The sequence below is a fragment of the Daphnia magna genome, linkage group LG4, assembly GCF_020631705.1.
Source record: "Daphnia magna isolate NIES linkage group LG4, ASM2063170v1.1, whole genome shotgun sequence".
NCBI classification, from domain to species: Eukaryota; Metazoa; Arthropoda; class Branchiopoda; order Diplostraca; family Daphniidae; genus Daphnia; species Daphnia magna.
Window position 1 is genome coordinate 2,174,812 of NC_059185.1, and position 18,274 is coordinate 2,193,085.

At 39.8% G+C, this 18,274-nt stretch overlaps 3 protein-coding genes across 20 annotated transcripts; 2 read left to right on the forward strand and 1 right to left on the reverse strand.

Moving 5' to 3' along the window:
* The first annotated feature begins 567 nt into the window (after window positions 1-567).
* On the forward strand, window positions 568-2,431 carry LOC116921107 (alpha-(1,3)-fucosyltransferase C). 2 transcript variants are annotated; one of them, XM_045172722.1, is made up of 4 exons: window positions 568-712; window positions 775-1,246; window positions 1,304-1,938; window positions 2,006-2,431. In XM_045172722.1, the coding sequence occupies exons 2-4, from the start codon at window positions 1,022-1,024 to the stop codon at window positions 2,346-2,348; spliced, it is 1,203 nt and encodes a 400-aa protein (XP_045028657.1). In that variant the 5' UTR covers window positions 568-712; window positions 775-1,021; the 3' UTR covers window positions 2,349-2,431. The 2 variants fall into 2 exon arrangements, with proteins under 2 accessions (XP_045028657.1, XP_032783213.2); XM_032927322.2 differs by having other exon boundaries at window positions 666-1,246.
* LOC116921110 lies at window positions 2,422-17,726 on the reverse strand. 17 transcript variants are annotated; one of them, XM_045172738.1, is made up of 9 exons: window positions 17,589-17,726; window positions 16,641-16,719; window positions 8,595-8,704; window positions 8,339-8,488; window positions 6,887-7,114; window positions 6,695-6,807; window positions 6,514-6,633; window positions 4,750-6,427; window positions 2,422-4,684 (listed from the first exon to the last, which is right to left on the reverse strand). In XM_045172738.1, exon 9 carries the CDS (start codon window positions 3,928-3,930, stop codon window positions 2,896-2,898), a length of 1,035 nt encoding a protein of 344 aa, XP_045028673.1. In that variant the 5' UTR covers window positions 3,931-4,684; window positions 4,750-6,427; window positions 6,514-6,633; window positions 6,695-6,807; window positions 6,887-7,114; window positions 8,339-8,488; window positions 8,595-8,704; window positions 16,641-16,719; window positions 17,589-17,726; the 3' UTR covers window positions 2,422-2,895. The 17 variants fall into 17 exon arrangements, with proteins under 17 accessions (XP_045028673.1, XP_045028669.1, XP_045028663.1 ...); XM_045172734.1 differs by lacking the exon at window positions 17,589-17,726 and adding an exon at window positions 16,979-17,173; XM_045172728.1 differs by lacking the exons at window positions 8,595-8,704; window positions 16,641-16,719; window positions 17,589-17,726 and adding an exon at window positions 10,308-10,448 and having other exon boundaries at window positions 4,750-4,833; window positions 5,269-5,372; window positions 5,437-6,427.
* Window positions 10,391-12,794, forward strand: LOC116921106. The gene is made up of 10 exons (XM_045172717.1): window positions 10,391-10,527; window positions 10,613-10,693; window positions 10,791-10,961; window positions 11,035-11,226; window positions 11,303-11,456; window positions 11,521-11,648; window positions 11,828-11,953; window positions 12,076-12,233; window positions 12,315-12,564; window positions 12,638-12,794. The coding sequence occupies exons 1-10, from the start codon at window positions 10,392-10,394 to the stop codon at window positions 12,733-12,735; spliced, it is 1,494 nt and encodes a 497-aa protein (XP_045028652.1). The 5' UTR covers window position 10,391; the 3' UTR covers window positions 12,736-12,794.
* Window positions 17,727-18,274: the final 548 nt, after the last annotated feature.

An 18,274-nucleotide genomic window follows, 5' to 3' on the forward strand; every position in this document is an offset into this window, starting at 1 on the left:
ACCTGTAACGCACAAACCCGACAACCCAAAATTGCTTCAAACTGGACGGGATAACGTGACTCTCCTAGGCAAATGCAGCAACGAGTACGAGAAAGGACACAAGATAACCGTTGCGCTTAAACTGCAAGACAAACTAAATGAAATTTCACATTGGAAAAAGTTGCGTGAATATCGTATTAATTGAAATGGAAATACGATTAATGTAACGACTACTATACTTGCGCCACAGATAGGACCGCCTCACACTTATGCAATCTCCACGGACCCTGTTTGGCTTGTTCAAGATGTTCTGCAGAAATGTTCAGGCTGAATTTAAGTCTAGGCAGAAAGGGAAAATGACATTAGATTTGAACCTTATTCAGAATTACAAAAATGTTCCTAGTCTAACTTGCAATATCACTACAACACATGACTTTACATGAATTTCTAAGTAATAATTTACTTTTAAAAACAGGCACTAAGAATTTTATATTTACTTTGAATTCGGAGCTTTAGTGCATCGCTATATTGCGTAACAGTCTGAACAACGTGCAATGCAACTCCGCACGTGCCTGCAATTTAACTCAGCGTCCTTGCTTACCCAACCCCTTAAAAATATGATCCCAGTCATACACTCCAGTGGGATGGGTGCACATTTTTAATGACTCAGTAGAAAGCTTAGCTTTTTTCCTCGAGTGAATTCCTAATTTCGTAATAATTAAATTTCCCCGAGGTAAGGAAGAGTTGTTATTAGGTAATGGTCAATCCCAATTTATTTTTCTTTGTGAAATTAAGAGCTAACAGAAAGAAGAAAAAAAGCTGTGCTTGTTACATTATTGCACCTGTATTGACATATCTGGAAAACACCTGTATGCCCATGTTCCATGACGAAGGTGGACGTTAAGAGCGGCGAAAGGAGATCCCAACGTTCAGTCATTTTTGTGACATTCTATAAACGGTTATTGATTTATTTGTAAAGAGAGAGCTGTACCTTGTATCAGAACGCATTTACTCCCAATCAAAGCCTCGTAAAACTGCAGCCATGTTTAAGAGAAACCGGAAAATCACTTGTTTCATTTTAGCGAGTTTCTCGTTATTAGTTGGCCCACTTTATTGGCATCAACTATCGAAACCAACAACCGAATTGAAGCGGCATCCATCGGCATTACAATCAACTACGGAACGGTATCAACTGTTGGAAACATACCTGACTGAAAATCTATCAGAAAAGAATCCAACATTCAAACGGATCGTGTTTTGGAATGAGGTAAGCCCATTTAATTTTCAGATACTTACAAAATGATTGATAATGTTAGAGATTTAGGCTTACGGGAACAAAAAATATAGCGTCGGATTCGGACGTGATGCCTTGCGAAGATTCGGATGTCCCGTCTGGGAGTGCGAGACTACAGATAATCGAACAGATATTCACACAAGTGATGCTGTAATTTTTCACCTTCGGAGCTGGACGAAAAGCGATTTGCCTGAACGAAGATTACCTCATCAACGCTACGTTTTCTGGAGCATAGAATCTCCAGCTTGGAGTGGACACGCCCACACCAATCAAATGGGTGGATTTTTTAATTGGACGATGACTTATCGATGGGATTCGGACATGGTCGCGATTTATGGCAACATTAAACCCATCGGGAAAGTGCCGCTTCATCCCGATGAAGATCAGATGAAGATTTACTTAGTCAATTCTAGAAAAGCGGATAATTACGCAAAGGGAAAAACGAAAATGGCCGCTTGGTTTGTGTCGAATTGCAATTCGAAAAGCAGCCGAAACGAATTTGTTAGGGAACTTCAAAAGTACATCGATGTCGACGTGTACGGTAAATGCGGAACGATGCAATGTTCCCCGACGACTGATGGACAATGTCGTGATATGGCGGCCAAAAATTACAAGTTTTTCATGTCGCTGGAGAATTCTTTATGTCCCGATTACATCACGGAAAAGTAACTAGACATTCGAAGCTCATCAACGATATCGATTAATCTACACAATTTGCTTTTTAATTTCTAGGTTTTTCGTGATGATGAATCGCACGATCCTGCCCATCGTTTACGGCGTTCACGACAGTTACGAAAAAATAGCGCCAACGCATTCGTTCATCAATGCCGCCAAATTCGAAAACGTGAAGAAATTGGCGGATTACCTGATTTTACTCGACAAAAACGATACGTTGTACAATGAATATTTTTGGTGGAAGCCTCATTTCAAAGTGATGTTCAGCGAAGCGAACAAAGGCATGTGTCGTTTATGTGCTGCTCTTCACGATAAACGTTTACCACCTAAAATCTATCACGACATGACTGGCTGGTGGGAGAAAACTGTTCCGTGTCTACTATCACCCAAGACAGTGTGATACTCATGAAATACGTTTCTTTTCGTAATTGTTCAGATAATGTAGAAGCTAGCACAAATGAATACAATTCAAATGAAAAACAATATGAACATGTAATACGTTCTGCAATGGCTAGAGAAAGTTACACATGAAGGATTCTCAATACTGACATGCCAAATCAGGCAGTATTATTGGCATACGAACAGGTAAACATTTAGAAAATAATGGGAAAGCAAAAATCATGTCATCATTGAAATGGAGCCAATACGTTGCTGGGAAATGACAATGCTGACCCAAAGTCATTCAACTGATCACATCAACATTTCCAGCTGAAATTTCAAGATGCCAAACATAATTTCCATCGCGTAAAACGAAGTAAAAAGAGCACAATAATCACACATGGTTTTCTTTTCACATTTTCTATGATTTTCTTATTCAATAATCAAACGGAAATCATTTCTGGGTTGGTGCATACTCCAGCACTTGCTCTCTAACAAGAGATAACGATATGAAAACCAAATTTGGCCAATAGTATTCACCTGACAGTTGAACAGAATCAGTAGCAACTTTATGCCAGTAAAATACGCCTGGTTGTCTCCAAACAAAGGAGAGGATAATTAATCGCCAGCTCCTTCCAGGCATCCAGAAGGCAAATCTGTTTTCTATTTTTGACGACAACCTCGATAGCCGCTTCTTTGACTTGATAAATTGAATAAAGGTTAGCCCAGATCATCAAATCAACGGCTCTGTCCCATTGGATGTTTGAAATTAAGTAATTGGTGCATTCTTTGGCAAGTTGAGTCACATTGTACTTATCAGCTGCCAAGAGAAGCTTTTGAGCTGTGCCTTCAGTCCACGACGTCCGTATCTGGCCGGAGTATATGTAAAGAATTAGTTGATAGAAAATGTTACGTTCCGTGTCTTGGATGAGGACGTGACCCGTCTTGGACTCTTGCATCTCGTGCTGGAACATTGCGGCGAAAACGGAACTTGCGGATGACAACATCTTTACGTGTGCTCCGATTGGCTGCTCGTCATTTGGGAAGCAAAACTGGACGTCACAATGCGTTTGTTGATGGAAAAAGCAGTCCGTCATGCGTTCAAGAGCTGCCAACATCTCAATGACACTAGAAGTGGCAAATTTGATGCAGAACTCGCACTTCAACAAACTGCCATCACTTGTTGCATTGAACTGAAAACGGGCATCTTTGAAACTCCAACTTTCCTTAGTGTCAGTCAGTTCGTGTATCAATCCAGTTTCCTTCTTCAACCACGTTCCACTGTTGATCCGAATCGAAACGGATATTGTTTCGTAGTACCGGATCGGATTGTGAGCTTTTTTGCGACTGACATCAGACACGTCCGTCTCCACTTCTGATTGTTTGTCAGACCGTGTCAGACGCAATATAATGGAACGTGAAACTGGCTTTGAATCGGTAGACTTAAGCTTCCCATAATGGCAGGTTAGGCTAAAATTAGGTTTGCATTTAGGGTAACGTTGAAAGACGAAAGTCGCTTGCTTTGATCCACCCGTTTGCTCCAAATCTACATCCCAGTCGGCACACCAACTAGTTTCATGCAATTTTCGAATTTGGACAGCCATACTATAGAGGTTTTGTCAAGATTCAAGATTGATCGTAGACGTTGTGAAACACACGGAGGAAACGCGTCTCCACACTGTTTCAGTGTAGAAAGGAGAATGACAGAATTCAAACGTTTTTCCAGACGATTGGACAGTTGTAGAATTGTCCAGCATTGCCTGTCCCTGTTAGCCTTTGGCTGTTTTGTCCCATCGTTCCCTAACCCTTGACTGTAGGCGACCCTCTCCCCCCTTTGCCCTCTGGAAAGAAGAAGGACGAGAGAGAGAGTAACATGGGGGCTTGTGGAAGGGACGTTGATTTTTGCTCGGGCCTAAATACAGAACCTTAATTCGGCTTTCGGTGTTTTATTTCGACTTTTCCGCAACACAGACGTTAAGAGAACGTTGAAACCCCATAAGGTTTAAAGATTTGTCTTACTGTGGTTTGAAACAAAACTAGATCCGATTACCACGTTACAGCTAATGTAGATTCAAAAACATGTTCATATTTGGCATGAACAATCATCAATTACCTTTATCAGGTGTGTCTGTTCACCCTCATCTTTTTTATTTAATTAAACCATAATGTCTTCTAATGTAGAAATGATAACCGCCGGAAGAACGTACCACTAACCAAACGAATTTCCTCTTAAACTTTAGTTTTACATACAAAATGTGATCTATTTGTTTATGAACTGCATAGATACGTTGATGTAGACGTGTTTAAGGTCAACGTGGAACATTGTTCCAGTCAGCAAGAAGACAAGCTGGTCAGCTCCTAAAAATGCAAGAACAGCAAATGAAACTGTCGACTTTAATACGAATTTATAACATGTTTAATACCCATAGCAAACGTTCATTCAGCTTTGAGCTGATAGAGGAGATGCGCTTCTATCACATTACTGCACTTGCATGTCTGGCAAACACCTGTAACGCACACGTTCAATCATCTCAAAATTGCTAACCTAACCCCCCGAACGAGATAGCGTGTCTAGGCAAATGGGTTGGGCAACTCGGCTTTGTTAAAACATAACCATCTGTTCTCTCAATTCTTTTCAACGTCTGTCTTTTACAAGTGTTTACTAACTTTGCCCTACATTCAATCTTATTTGCTACTGGATATCATTTAAAAATACAGCGAGTTCATTAAGACCACAACATTTGTTGCCGATAGTCGATTCAAAACGCACCTGGAACTCGTGTGGACTTCTTTTCAAATGTTTAAAATCGATCGGAACATTTTTGCTTGTCTAATCTTAGTGGCTTTCATGTTACTCGAATGGAAATATCACTCGGAAAGTATTAAGCACTTATTCAAAGTGGAACGAAATGAACCAAAAAATGTAAAGAGAAAAGCATCACCTGATTATCAACTGCAAACCACAAGATTTCAAAGGCAAGTCATCACTATTCAACCCAACCAAACAGTGAGAACTGATGAAGGTGAAACTACCAATCAGTTGTGACTATTAAAACGTAAACTTGGCAGATTGATGAACGAAAGAAGAAAGTACGCGTGTGAATTGTTACCTGAAGTTGCCATCGTTCACTTGTGAAAACTGCCCACACTTAAAACAAATGAAGGTGTTGAGAGGAAGACTGCGTCCGTCTCACGTGTTAGTCTAATGTCAACTGTACACCTGGTGGAAGTAAGAAAACAACGTGAACTTTGTCCATACGTAAAGAATTAAAGCTCTCAATGTCAAGGTCAGGAGGCGTATTTTTGCATTCATAACATGCCTTGTGTATAACTCAATAAATATTAATAGCAATCCGTTGCCAAGGTTGTTTTTTTGAACGGTTTTAGCCGAAGCCATGACCACTGGCATTGAAAAAAGACGATTCACATACGAATTGCCTATAATTATTTGTGAATACATTAAGCCATTGCCATTCGTGGAATTCGAACTGTTCCCAGGTGTGCACCTCTCCTAGTTTTCTTAGTAAAAAAAAATAAAATGATATACGAATTTCATTGCATCGTTCAGAGCCGTGAGTCAGTTTCGATCGCGTTCAACTGATTTCATTCGGCAAACTCACGCAATAATTGGCCTCTTATTAGCATACAAGGCATATTTGCAGATCCGGTTTCTTACGCTGGCATATACCAAACACTATTCGAAAGTTGTGCATTATAAGGAATTTGCTTCAACCGTTCTGCTTCCGTTTGCAATGAAGTTCACAGTTACTTCACAGTTACTTCACAGTTACTTGCGATCAATCAAAGTGTCTCATCTTTTTGTTGGGTTAACAAGATGGATGCGTTTAGCTCCATTAGTCAGTGCTTCACGTCAGTGTGCTTTAAGCAATGAAATTTAATACAAATAACATGCAACAATGTTTGTCCTTTTTTAAAAAATATTCACTCGGAACGTGGACATCCAAATGGCCCACAGGTACTGTATCAGCTGGGCAGAAGGTGTGTCGGGTATGACAAGGATTTAGCCTCAAACGTTTGGTTATATGCAGGAATGTTTATGACCACATTCATCCAAGTCCAATTTCATTCCCAGTTGAGAACCTGCAGCGTTCCAATAAACGTCCATTGTAAAATGAAACCCGGAAATGAGGTTAATATCGGCCGTGTAAAGACGTCAAGACACTCACCTCAGGCTGGAACGTATTGCTCTCATGGAACGCTAACAGCTGACCACTTTTTTTATTTTTCAGTAGCATTTGCTCATGTCTTCCGACCCGAATCTATTCAAATCGCCTGGAACGATGTGGCTGAAGCAGCCAGATGTTAACAGTTCTTCAATGAATAATTATCTTTAAAGTTAAATGTTACCTCCATTTACCGTATCAACGTTCCGGCACGTTTCAATGCATCATCGACATTGGGGCCAACTGACCTTGCCCAGGGTTGGCCAAACTTAATGAATCATCGATCACGCGGCTCAACTGTCAAAACAAACCACGAAAATTCCTAAAATTTAGCAACTTCAGTTCTCCCCTCATTTTTTTCTTCTTTCTAACTTACCATTTAAGCTGTCGAAAGGCGTGAATGGTTTATCATCATGTCCATAAACAGAAAAGGGGGGGGGGAAACGTGAGTGTACCCAATTGTTGCATCAGCCGGCGTCGGCTTTTTTGGCGAAACATGGCCGTCTCTTTTTCCCCTCCGCCATCTTATGGCCTCCCCCCTCCCGTCAAGTTCGAGCAATTATTCACCATTACAATTGGTGTCCATAAATGTGATTGCGCATGTCTTTGAAATGCATGGAAATTGAATAAGAAAAAGAAAAAGAGGAATGGTGTGCATATAAAAGAAGATGTGATATACATTTTTATAGCTAATCTTAAACAAATAGCAATTGGATATGCACACGGTTATGTAAATCAAAAACTCCTTTCTATTCTTGTACTTTTTTCTTTTTTTTTTTTCGGGGAGATTACGATCGTACATCATGCCGCGTGTACGAGCAAAACGCACGATAAGAAAATGTTGCATTTCTTTTTCAATTGAACGTTGTCCGTGTACCTCTGGAAAATTCGGCAACAATGGGCTTGTAATTCGGGCTAGCTCTTTTATATTTCAAAAAGAAAATAGCGGTTTTTAACGGACGGAAACAAGACTCATTTCATTTGAAAGATCAGCCGCTCTCAATTACGTGAACGCAACAAACGGACCGAGTCTAAAAACCAGAAGTTTAAATGATTTCTTTCTTTTTCTTCTCCAGTTGTCCTGGCTAGAAACAAAGTTGAACGTCCTCTACTTAAAATCATTTTTTTTTTTTTAAATAGAAAAATTCAAATGAAAGGACGACATCATGAAAAGCAAAGAAAAAAAAAACGATTTGGGGATCGATTATTGATGGTTCCACGTATTCATCCTTCCCACATTTTGGCCGGCGTGACTTGCGTGGAAAACAAAGTCCGCCCCATCCCCCCCAAAAAAAAAATAGGTAAATGGCTCCGAGGCGATATAGGCGTAACATAAAAAAAAATATATTTAAATAAATCCACAAAAGTTTTAAGACGTCCATATGTTAAACGATAAATGTGGAATGCGGGTTAGGATTAGGAGGTCTTTGCTCTTTTACGAAATTTCTCTGTGTGTGAGTGTGTGTGTGTGTAATAATTCAATAATTATATACCTACTTCCGAAAAGAGAAGAACACCTTAGATTTTGTTTTTTGTTTTCCTACCAGCTGGAACCGCCATCGCAAAATGGTACAACTCACGCGATACGACAGTTTACATAGGAGACAATGGAGAAAACTGACATTTTTTGATCGACATTATTTTTCGTTTCCCCTTGAAAAGACAACCGCAATCATCAAGGAAATGGAAAGGCTACACACTTGTCAACGAATGGCGGAGATCAAACGTTAACGCCATAAACGCGTGTTATACGAAAGAAAGAAAACGGTTATGCTTTGTCAGCTTTCTCCGCTCATACATGAAAGAGGGATTAGAAATCTATGCGAACCGGAATCCGAAATGGCGTAAGCCGCAAAAAAAAGGAGAGGATGGGATCAAGCTGAGCGCTAAATCCGCCCGAAGCGTTTCAAGAATAGAATCGCCAGTTGTTCCAGACATTTTCATTTTTTTGTTTTTTTTGAAATCCCGTTTGGCAGGCCTGTAAAACAAACAAAAAGAATTTAAATATACATTTACATCTAGGCCACGCCCCATCACAGTCGCTCTTGTCCAAACTAATAAATCTTAGCCATCGGCCCACACACCTGTCTTCGCCTTTGGAAGGCCGAAACGTTTGTTAGCAATAGCGATTTTGACGAACGTCGAATGGCTGACGGACGGAAGTGGTTACATATAGACCCCCTAATTTTCGTCTCTGCTTATTTAAATAAAAATAAAAAATTTTGTGTATATTGAACGCTAGAATAACAAGACGTGATGACCTTTTAACACTTTTGCGGGGGAGGGGGGAATAGTATTTAGAATGACGTCATGGATTCTATGAAAACTTAAGAAGGGCGTCCAGTTCGTCCTAGAAATTGGCCCTCATTTTTCTATGTCTGTAATATTTGAAACAACTACATTTTATTTATTCATTTCTCCAATTAGGGAACGACGAATAAATGATCCGCGCAATCGACTGTTCTTGACCCCCTTTAAAAAAAACAAAAAAACCCGCCGATATCAAATGAGTAAATACTAAAAAAAGGGTGAGCTGTACATTTTCAGGTATTTCCTCTAATCATTCACCGTTTAAACCACGAACGAAAAAGGTGGACCTGTTTTTTTTTTTTTCGTGAAATTTCATTGACACACTTTCAATTTGCATACAAGAGCACTGTCGTCAAAACTGCTTCGTATTTTTAATTATTTCAGGTTCATTAGAATTACGTATATGGCCAGTCGGTGAGATATAGTCTCAACACGTTGACATGACCCCATTCCCAAATTTTATTTTATATATTTTTTTTTTAAATTCACGAATCGCATTTCAAAACACCTAAACAAGGTGTCCAATTTGCTGAAACGAGAAAAATAAACGAGTTTTTTTTTATTATTTTTTTTTTAAGGTGATGTGACAGCAGTAGGCAAAACAAAGTTGATCACATTCAATTAAGCTTTTCAAAAAATAAAATAAAATTCAAGCAGAAGAAAAAAAAGGAAAAAAAGGTCGACGCTTTCTCAAGAGGTATCACGCGGGAACCCTGTTTGTCTTTTTTTAATTGGCTCAAGTCCCGAACGATGCGCATTCGGGTCACGACCTTTCGAATAATCACAATTCCTATTATCTAACACGCGGGGAATGTCCTCTTAATGTTTCGGGCCAAAATATTAAGACTATAGCAAAACACACAGAAAAAAAAGGAAGAAAACAAAAGACTGTCGGTCTATCACCAGGCATTAAAAAAAAATGGGGATGGGGAATGAAACTATCCCGCGGCTAAATCAGATAAGCACCCAAACCGAATGCAAGATGCATGTATACCCCGTGCACATATGCAAGAAAAATGCGCATCTTCTCCGTGTCCTGTGTCTTAACCATCTCCTTATGGCTTATCTTATTTGACAATGCGTAAGCGGGTCTTTAGGTCAACAGACGGGGCCAACCCTTCGATGAACTTCCTGAAAACAATAACGTACTCTATATATAGTCAGGAGGTGATCTACTACACGATGAAACAACACACGCGCATGTTTCAAACGCATTCAAAACACAGTAGAACGAATTACTTTTAGAAAAATCCCTCGAACTATTTTAACGACATATTTTCTTGGCATAGCCTGTCGTAAAGCGTGTAGAGTTCATGATATTTAAAAAAAAAAAATTAAAGGAACCATTTTTGGGATGGTCCCGAAAATGTGTTCCAGGAGAGGCAACGGTGCGGCATAAAGAAGAAGCTCCCCACACACACACACACACACACACGTATACGTATAACACTGGAAGGAAATGCTAAATTGGACATTCGCTTTTCTACCTGCGTCTCAGTGAGAAGTCGCTTCATCCGCTGTGTGTGTGTGTGTGTGTGTCTTTGCGTGCAACATCGCAACCCATAAAGGAGATGAGATTCGTGCACGCCATTCTTGTGTTTGGGCTTCTTTCCACTTGTTTCCAAATGGCTCCGTGTGACGATAGCCAAGACGAACGTTATTCCACTAACGAGACAGTGACTGCGTCAGAGAGTCGTCGACATAAAGGTAAAAAAAAAAAAGGGCATTGTTGTGTTATTTAAATATGAATTTTAAGAGACTTAACAAAACAAAATGATATACCGGCAATTAGAAAGCGCTAAATATTGGCGATGGGCTTATCGCAAGATTAATCAGCTCGATAGGCTCGATTTACCTACAACAGCAACGTCAGGTAAGATATCATTGTTAATTTAGGCCATGAAAGAAAGGACCTCCTCTGATTGGTTGCGTTTCTTTACCTGAAAAAACGAAACAAAAACAATTGGCAGATGATGAGAAATGGATGCGCAAATTTGACGTGCCTCAACTTCATTCGATTCTCGATGGTTACATGAAAATGGTGAAAAAAACCAAATGGATGGACAAGATGGGCAAGGCTTTGCAATCGAAATTACTGCGATCCGTCCTGTCCAGCACAATCAAACGTCATTCGACTTCCAGTAAAACGTTTTCAATTGCAAAACAATTCCATTTGAAATGTGTATCAAGTGATTTTTGAATGACAATTCAAAGTTAAAGGTGGCCACAATGAATTAGTCGAACCAAGGATGGACATTAGTTTCTGGAATCTAGTGCCTTGCTATTCGACTCACACCGAGCCTGGACTTTGCCTATCGACGGCCATTTGCGCAGCTATCGGTGGCACGCCCAGCGGCTCTTGCATGTACCGCATGAGTATGAGCAAAACGTGTTGCATCATCAACAGTATAATCAAAAAAATCCCCCCCACCAAAAAAAGACAGACCAAACATTTAAAAAACAAATTCATTTTCCTACATAGAGATATTAACTACCTGTTCGGCTAACGTGGTCGCCAACAACACGTACTGGCAATCGCCTTTGTTCGGGGTCGATTCCGGATCGCTTTGCATCATGGCGCTACATTTAAACACGGGAGTCATCCGCCAAAATTTGCAGCCCATTTGTCAAGTTCGGTATACACAGTTCATGAACGCGTCAACAACAACAACAACAACAACAATCAATTGATTTGAATAGGCTCGATTTCGATATGTTTTCAATCGCCCAACCCAACACGAATTCCGTTTGCGCCACCGATGTGTTTAGAGTGTCCGGATCGTTGAATCCAGTGCCGCCCATCTGCGGAGACAATTCACGTCAACACAGTAAGCGAATCCATTTTGTTTTTAAATAGATTAAAAGATAAACCCGGAAGGCAAGGTTCAAAACAAGGAAATTATAATTTTTTTTTTTTTTGAAGAGATAAAATTTGAAAAAATAAATGCAATTAAATTTTGTTTTCTTCTTTCTTTTGGGGGGAATGGATACATTTTTTTTAAAATAGTGTATCTGACCTCGAAATCAACTGCTCGTAACATTCAACTCATCTTCAGCATCGGTGCGGCGCCAACGATCGACCGTTCATGGCGTATGAAAATCAGTTTGCTGCCATGCCACGTCGACTACCTGGGTAAAAACTGAACTGCGTTTGAATTTGGCGCCATTTCGCCTGCTATATTTACATAATACGGTACCTTCCGCAAAGTACTGTAATTTCACATTTTTCTTCCCTTTTTTTGTTTTTCGTGAAAGCCCCGCCCAATTGTCTGCAGTACATCACCGAGAGTACGGGCACCGTTAAATCGTTCAACTGGAAGGACGTGGCACCCAGTGCAACATCGCCGAGGCAATTAGCCGATCAGGACTACCAAATATGTTTCAGGACTGAGTTGGTCGGCACCAATCAGCAGGTTTCTAATTCCTTTCAAGCCTTTTCTTTTTATTATTTTGAAAGCTCAATCAACAAAGCTATTTTTAAAAAACAAAAACAGGTTCCAAACACTCATTGTTTAACCGAATGTTCAACAACGAACGGCGGCCTTGCGTTCAGCGTGAGTCGAATCGGTGCGGACGTAACAAGTAGCGCGGGCGGGACGGGAGTGACGGTGGCCAACGGCCAATGCGCCAACGACTTTCTGTTCGTACTCGGCGGATTCGACGTACTGGGCAATTTCAACGATCGATTTTGCGGCAATCGACTGAATCCAACGCCCGGCGCTGGCACATCGACGCCCATTTGCTGTGAGTTCTTGGTCCTCAATTTCTGAATTTTCGAGACGAGCTCATTTAACGTGAAAACATTCCATTTCTATAGCGAAATTTAAACCTTTCGTCATTCGATACGTGACCGATGGCAGCGAAACTGGCGACGGAAGCAACAACGGATTTTGTTTGAACTTTGTTCAATTTTAAACGCGGGAAAAGGTCGTTCGAATACCCACTTTGTAAATAAAAATCTAATCAAATCATAATAATTAAGTTGTTTTTTTATTTCTTGTGATTACAAGGCCGGATCTTGGAACAAAACTAATTTTCTCCAACGTGTTCATCTCTAATCGAATTCGGTTTTTACTTTTTGTTTAGTTGATTATAAATTAAATCGCGCACTAAACGATGCGCAACTCGTTCAAACAGTTCAGGGCCAGTCGGTTTGAAATCACGATTTCTTGTATTGCACAAGGCCGTGAAAACTGCGTGTGTCTCCATCGTGCTCCGCGTTCCTCGTGTATAGGCAAATGTGTGTCTCTCAAACAATTACAAAAGCCTGCGCAAACAATGGAGGAGGAGGGTTGATAGGCCAAGAAGATAATCATCATCCGACCCAAGGACGTTGCACAAAAGTTTTTCTTTTATACTTTTGAGAAAACTAGAGACAATGGTGGGCATGGCGCGTTGTTAAAGAAAACTCAGTTTTTAACGAACGTGCAATTTTCACAGAGTTCTGGAAACAGTGGCGTGTTTATGACGCATTATAGATAGTTATAAACGGCGCATTCGAAATTTTCGAACGCATCAAAAACTGCAGGTGAATATGAATAACACGGTGACCTCATCAGGCCTTGTCTACCTGCCCATTATAATTTGCATGCGAAAGAAAAACAAAGTGCGTTCAAAATATCACGATTTAACCCACAAAAAAGAAAAATTTCTTTTCAAAATGAGATTGAAAAAGCTGGAAAAACAAAATTGAGGTTTCCAGGTTTGGCCATCAAAAAATGAAAACCCAATACGCAAATAAAGAAGCCCAGCAGCGTGATTTCGGTGTAATTTGAAAAAAACAAAACAAAATAAAAGGCGAGGAGCTCATGTTAAAACGTGCCCACCAGTTTTTGAAAGGTAAATCTTCTCTATTAATCATCGTATCAATTATTACTATCATTTGCCTGCCATCTATACGAGGACGCTCTTTTCTTTTTAAGGTCAAGCATTCTTTGAGGGGGGGATAACTCAGCGGAATTCAATCGAAAGGTATAAAAATGGTATTTTCGAAGATTATTGTTTTTATGTTTAGAATTACAATAGAATTAACAAACCGAAAATAAGCAGCTTGACGTCAGCTACTGGGCAATCTGAATGACGGGGCGCTCTCTCCCGCGGGATAAAACGGAACTAATTCGCGCAATCACGGACAATGTATATAGCGACCCGATTTGTTTGGCTAACAAAACATCCTCACCTCGTTTCTTTTGTTTGTTTTTTTCTCCAAAACAATCTACAGCGTATCGTTCACAAACGAAGCACCACTCCCGCGTGAATGGAATTATTCAAAGAATCGAGGTCTCCACCCCAATTCCTAATATAAAAAGACCATCTGTGCATGATGTATACGCTCGTGTCTCTATCCTGTTTCACTTTCGAAATAATTCTCTGCATTAATTCTTATCGATATTATGATCTTTTCCTTTTTTTATTAATTTAAAGCCCCGCCATTTTGTTTTAAAAAAAAACGGAGACATACCCACATTGATATTTTAGAATGCACTTTTTTTTTCAAATCATTTGATAGGTATTAGTGATACGTGACAACCGACGCCCAAGGCTATTTTTTTTGTTTCGTTCGGGAATGCCCGAACGAAAAGAAAAAAACGATGACATTGAGTCGATTTTTCTTTTCCCTTTTTCTTTTTTTTTTTTTGCACATGGAAATTTGGCAGCTGTTGAAACAAAACAAAAAGTAGGACTCACGCTCAAAAAAAAAAAAAGAGTTGCACTTTAGAACACGTGAATAAATATCCCATATATATTTAGAGGGGTTGGGGGTTTTGGAAAAAAAAAAGCCGACACGCGTTTGGCAATCGCGCCGACAGGCGGTGGGCTTTTTTTTTCCCGCGGGATATACTTTTATTTCCCGAGACACGCAAATTTTCATAATATTTTAAAGCGGGTCAAGGGCGCGGTCGACTTTCAAAGCTTTTTTTTATTTTTAATATTTTCAAGAAGAAGAAGAAGAAGAAAAAAAAAATGAACCTACAGATTTCGATTTCGAAACGAGTGTCAAGTTGTTCTCGTACCGCGGGAAAACGTATACGCGAAAGGGGGGGAGAGATTTTCACTTTCGGCAATCCTTTTTATTTTATTTTTTCTCTCTCTCTCTCCAATGAATATAGACAGAGAGAGTTGTTTTTATTTATTTTTAGAGCACAGCTCTATACAACATGATGAAACATTCTCATTTTTTTATTATCTATAATGAACTGCAGACGCAAGACACACGCCTTTTATTTTTTTTCTTTCATGATGTGAGCCGAACTTGTTCACTGTTCAAAAATAGCCACTCCCGAAAGAAAAACAAATAAAAAGTTAATTTCTAGGGGAAGGGGAGGGGGGAGTATTTCCTTGTCGCCAACCGAATATTTCCAGATTTCAGTCGGAAATTGAGGTCGTACGTCCGGCAGCGGAAAAACACAGCCAAACGTGACGTGTTTTTATTCTATTGGAAATGATTTTTAAATGTGAAGCAGATAACGTTCAGACGTGTTAACCGGGTGGAAATTATTATTAAAAAAAAAAAAAAATATTGAACGACATTATCCGGGTTGGGACCGGATTGGACGAGTTCAGACGTGATCGGCGGTGAACGAATCCAAACACATGATCTCCATTAACGTGTCCACAAAAGGTCATTGAATCAAAAACTGAGAAAAGAGTTCCAGTTGGGTGGGGATCAAACCGAACTGACAAAAATCAAGAGTCGTGCCCTGGAAAGAATCGTCTTGTCTGCTATCCGAACCAATCAAGGTTTTCCAAAGTCACGCGTCCATGTTCATCCCCCCCACATTTCGAACGTGAGCCTTTACAGGTACGCACTAGATGTATAGAGCCCCGAGGCTGCTGTTATCGAATCTACTCCGTTTTACTTTTTAAGGCGTAGACGCTGAAATGTATTGATTCTTTTTGGTTTGCACGCACACGAAATTTTACGTCGGATGCTGGTTTCTCCATGGGATATCCGGTATTTGCGCGTTATTATTATTATTATTTTTTTAATGTTATCGTTCATTAGAAGCGGATGCAGCGCAACATTTCTTTTTGTAGCCTTGATCAAGGACGGAATTTCCCTTTTGTTTTGACCAACTAATTTCCCAACATATTTTTTGTTATTGGCTGCGGGAAATTTAAAAAAGAAGAGATTAGATTGGACGTCATTTTTTTTTTTTTAAATTCAAAGAAACAACGCAGAAAAACAACAAGAGGACAAGGAAATGGATCGATGTATCCTCCTTTTGTAGCCCCCACTCCCTTCAAAAAAAATGGATAACATCACGTGATTGCGTTGGGCTTCTAGCCAAAAGACAAACGAATAGAACGACGCATTTCTAAACGTTCAAGTTTGTTCCTGTTCAAGGAGAAGAAAACTAGAAAAATGCAGCCTTTCCCTTTTCGCACCAAATGACGAATGAGAATCACTTTCGACTGCTCTATAATGTTCTTTCATCACCATAAAGTTTCAAACAAACAAAAAACCAGAAGTAAAAAAAAACAAACACAAGAAATGTGTTCAAATTTTCGCGCTTTTTTTTCAAATGGCTATGACGTAACGAGTCTCTCTCGCTCTCAAAACTTTTTTCCAAGTTTAAAAAGCTTAACTTTCCGCTTTCGTATTCTTCTTATTATTTCACACATTAGGAGAAATCCTTTTCATTTTTGGCTTTTCGCACCGACGCCTATGCGGAGCATCACCAACTAGCGCGCCAGCAACGGTTTGTTGGGTTTTATCGACCGTTGATTTACAAGAACCATTGCAAGAAAAGAAGACACACTCACACACACACACACACACACACAATGGTGTCGAGAGGTACAAAAGAAGCTCGTACCTGGTAGTAGCCTGGTACGGAGACATTGGCTGGGAACCTTGTTGGTTTACGTCATCATCCACCAGGTAAAAACCAGAACCTAATGGGGGAAAAAAAAAGATCCGTATATGTAGCCGCAGGCTAAAAACAACAGCTGTAAAAGTGTACGCAGTGTCAAATAATTCTTTTTACTAATTTTTAAAAAATATATACATTTTCTTATCTTTAATGCATAGGTAAATGTTTAGCCAAGAGTTTGTTTGATTTTTGTTAGTTCGTCAATCAGTTAAAGAGTAAGGGGATTAAACTATTGAACTGTCTTTTGTCAAAACATCGAATTCGTGTTGGCATTGACGCACTTGAGCCGAATAAAAACGCTTTACGAAATGCCGTGGCATTGCGTGAGACTGTAGGGATGACGTGACGTCACACAGTTCAACACCTATCGAAACTGGATACTCATTGACTTGTTCCAATTTGTCGAGTTTGACGTCAATTGTGTACGTGATAGCCGTAAGTGTGTGGAGTTTGATTTTTTCTTTTTTTTTCCAGTACGTTATTGTCAGGGATTCTGTTTTGGACGGCCACGAAAAAGAAAAAGGGGGGAGCCAACAATTTCCTGCCACCCAATTCCACTCAAGAAAAAACCACAAGGTCTCCTTCTCTCCCATGGCCTTTAAAAATAAAATAAAAAACAAGAAGAAGGAGGGAACGAGAGAAGAGAGAGAGAGAGAGAAAGAAAAGAAAAAAAAAAGGGCTCCTTTTTAACTGAAAACAGTTCTGGCTCAAAAGCTCAGTTGGGAAAGTGACTCGATGGACAGCGATTCTTCGTGCTAGGTGCTGCCTAAGTTTGTGTCGTTTTGTGTTCGTCAGAATCTACCCTCGTTCGTATTGGTTGTGGTTTACGTGCAAACAAAAACAAAAGAAGTGAATGTGTCGCGAACAAAATTCACGATTGCCAAAACTTACCGATTCAAGTGCTGTTGCTGGTGAAACAATCCGTGCGCAATATCTCTGGAATTGTTTTGACACAAAGGAAGAAGAATCTCTTGCCAAGGAAAGAATTCGTCGTCTGCTAAGAAGGAGGTTAGTATCGTGGGTTATTTCAAGCGACGCTATGCCTCTCTATTCTCAACCCTGTGTTAGCTTCCAAAATATATATCCACTCCAACCGGTTTTTTTTTGTTGTTGTCACGATTGCACGAAAAAGGACACGAACGTTCCCAACCTGAAACCCACAAATCCGATAGTTTTGTGCCAAGAACACCACAAAAAAAGAAAAAGAAATTGAATAAAGGTCGTCAGGCAGCGACACGTCTTGGCATAAAACATCAACTGCTGAAAGAAATCGATGAACCTGACAGATCGAAATTGAATCGGGGATTTGAAAAAGAAATCATGAAAACAGATGCTTTAGTCAGTTGATTTAGGACATGTGTAGCTTACTTGGTATTTCTGTGACCAATTTTGCGATTCTCGTTAATTATGTCGCACAAGTTACAAAACTGGACAAAACTCGAAACCTTTCCTTTTTCTCTTTGGCCAGTCTCCCTTTCATTAGAATTCAACAGGTAAAGACACACACACATGTGTGTGTAAAACGAGTGATAAAAACATGGCAGAGGGAAAGTTGTCCGTCTCTCTCGTGTCCTGTT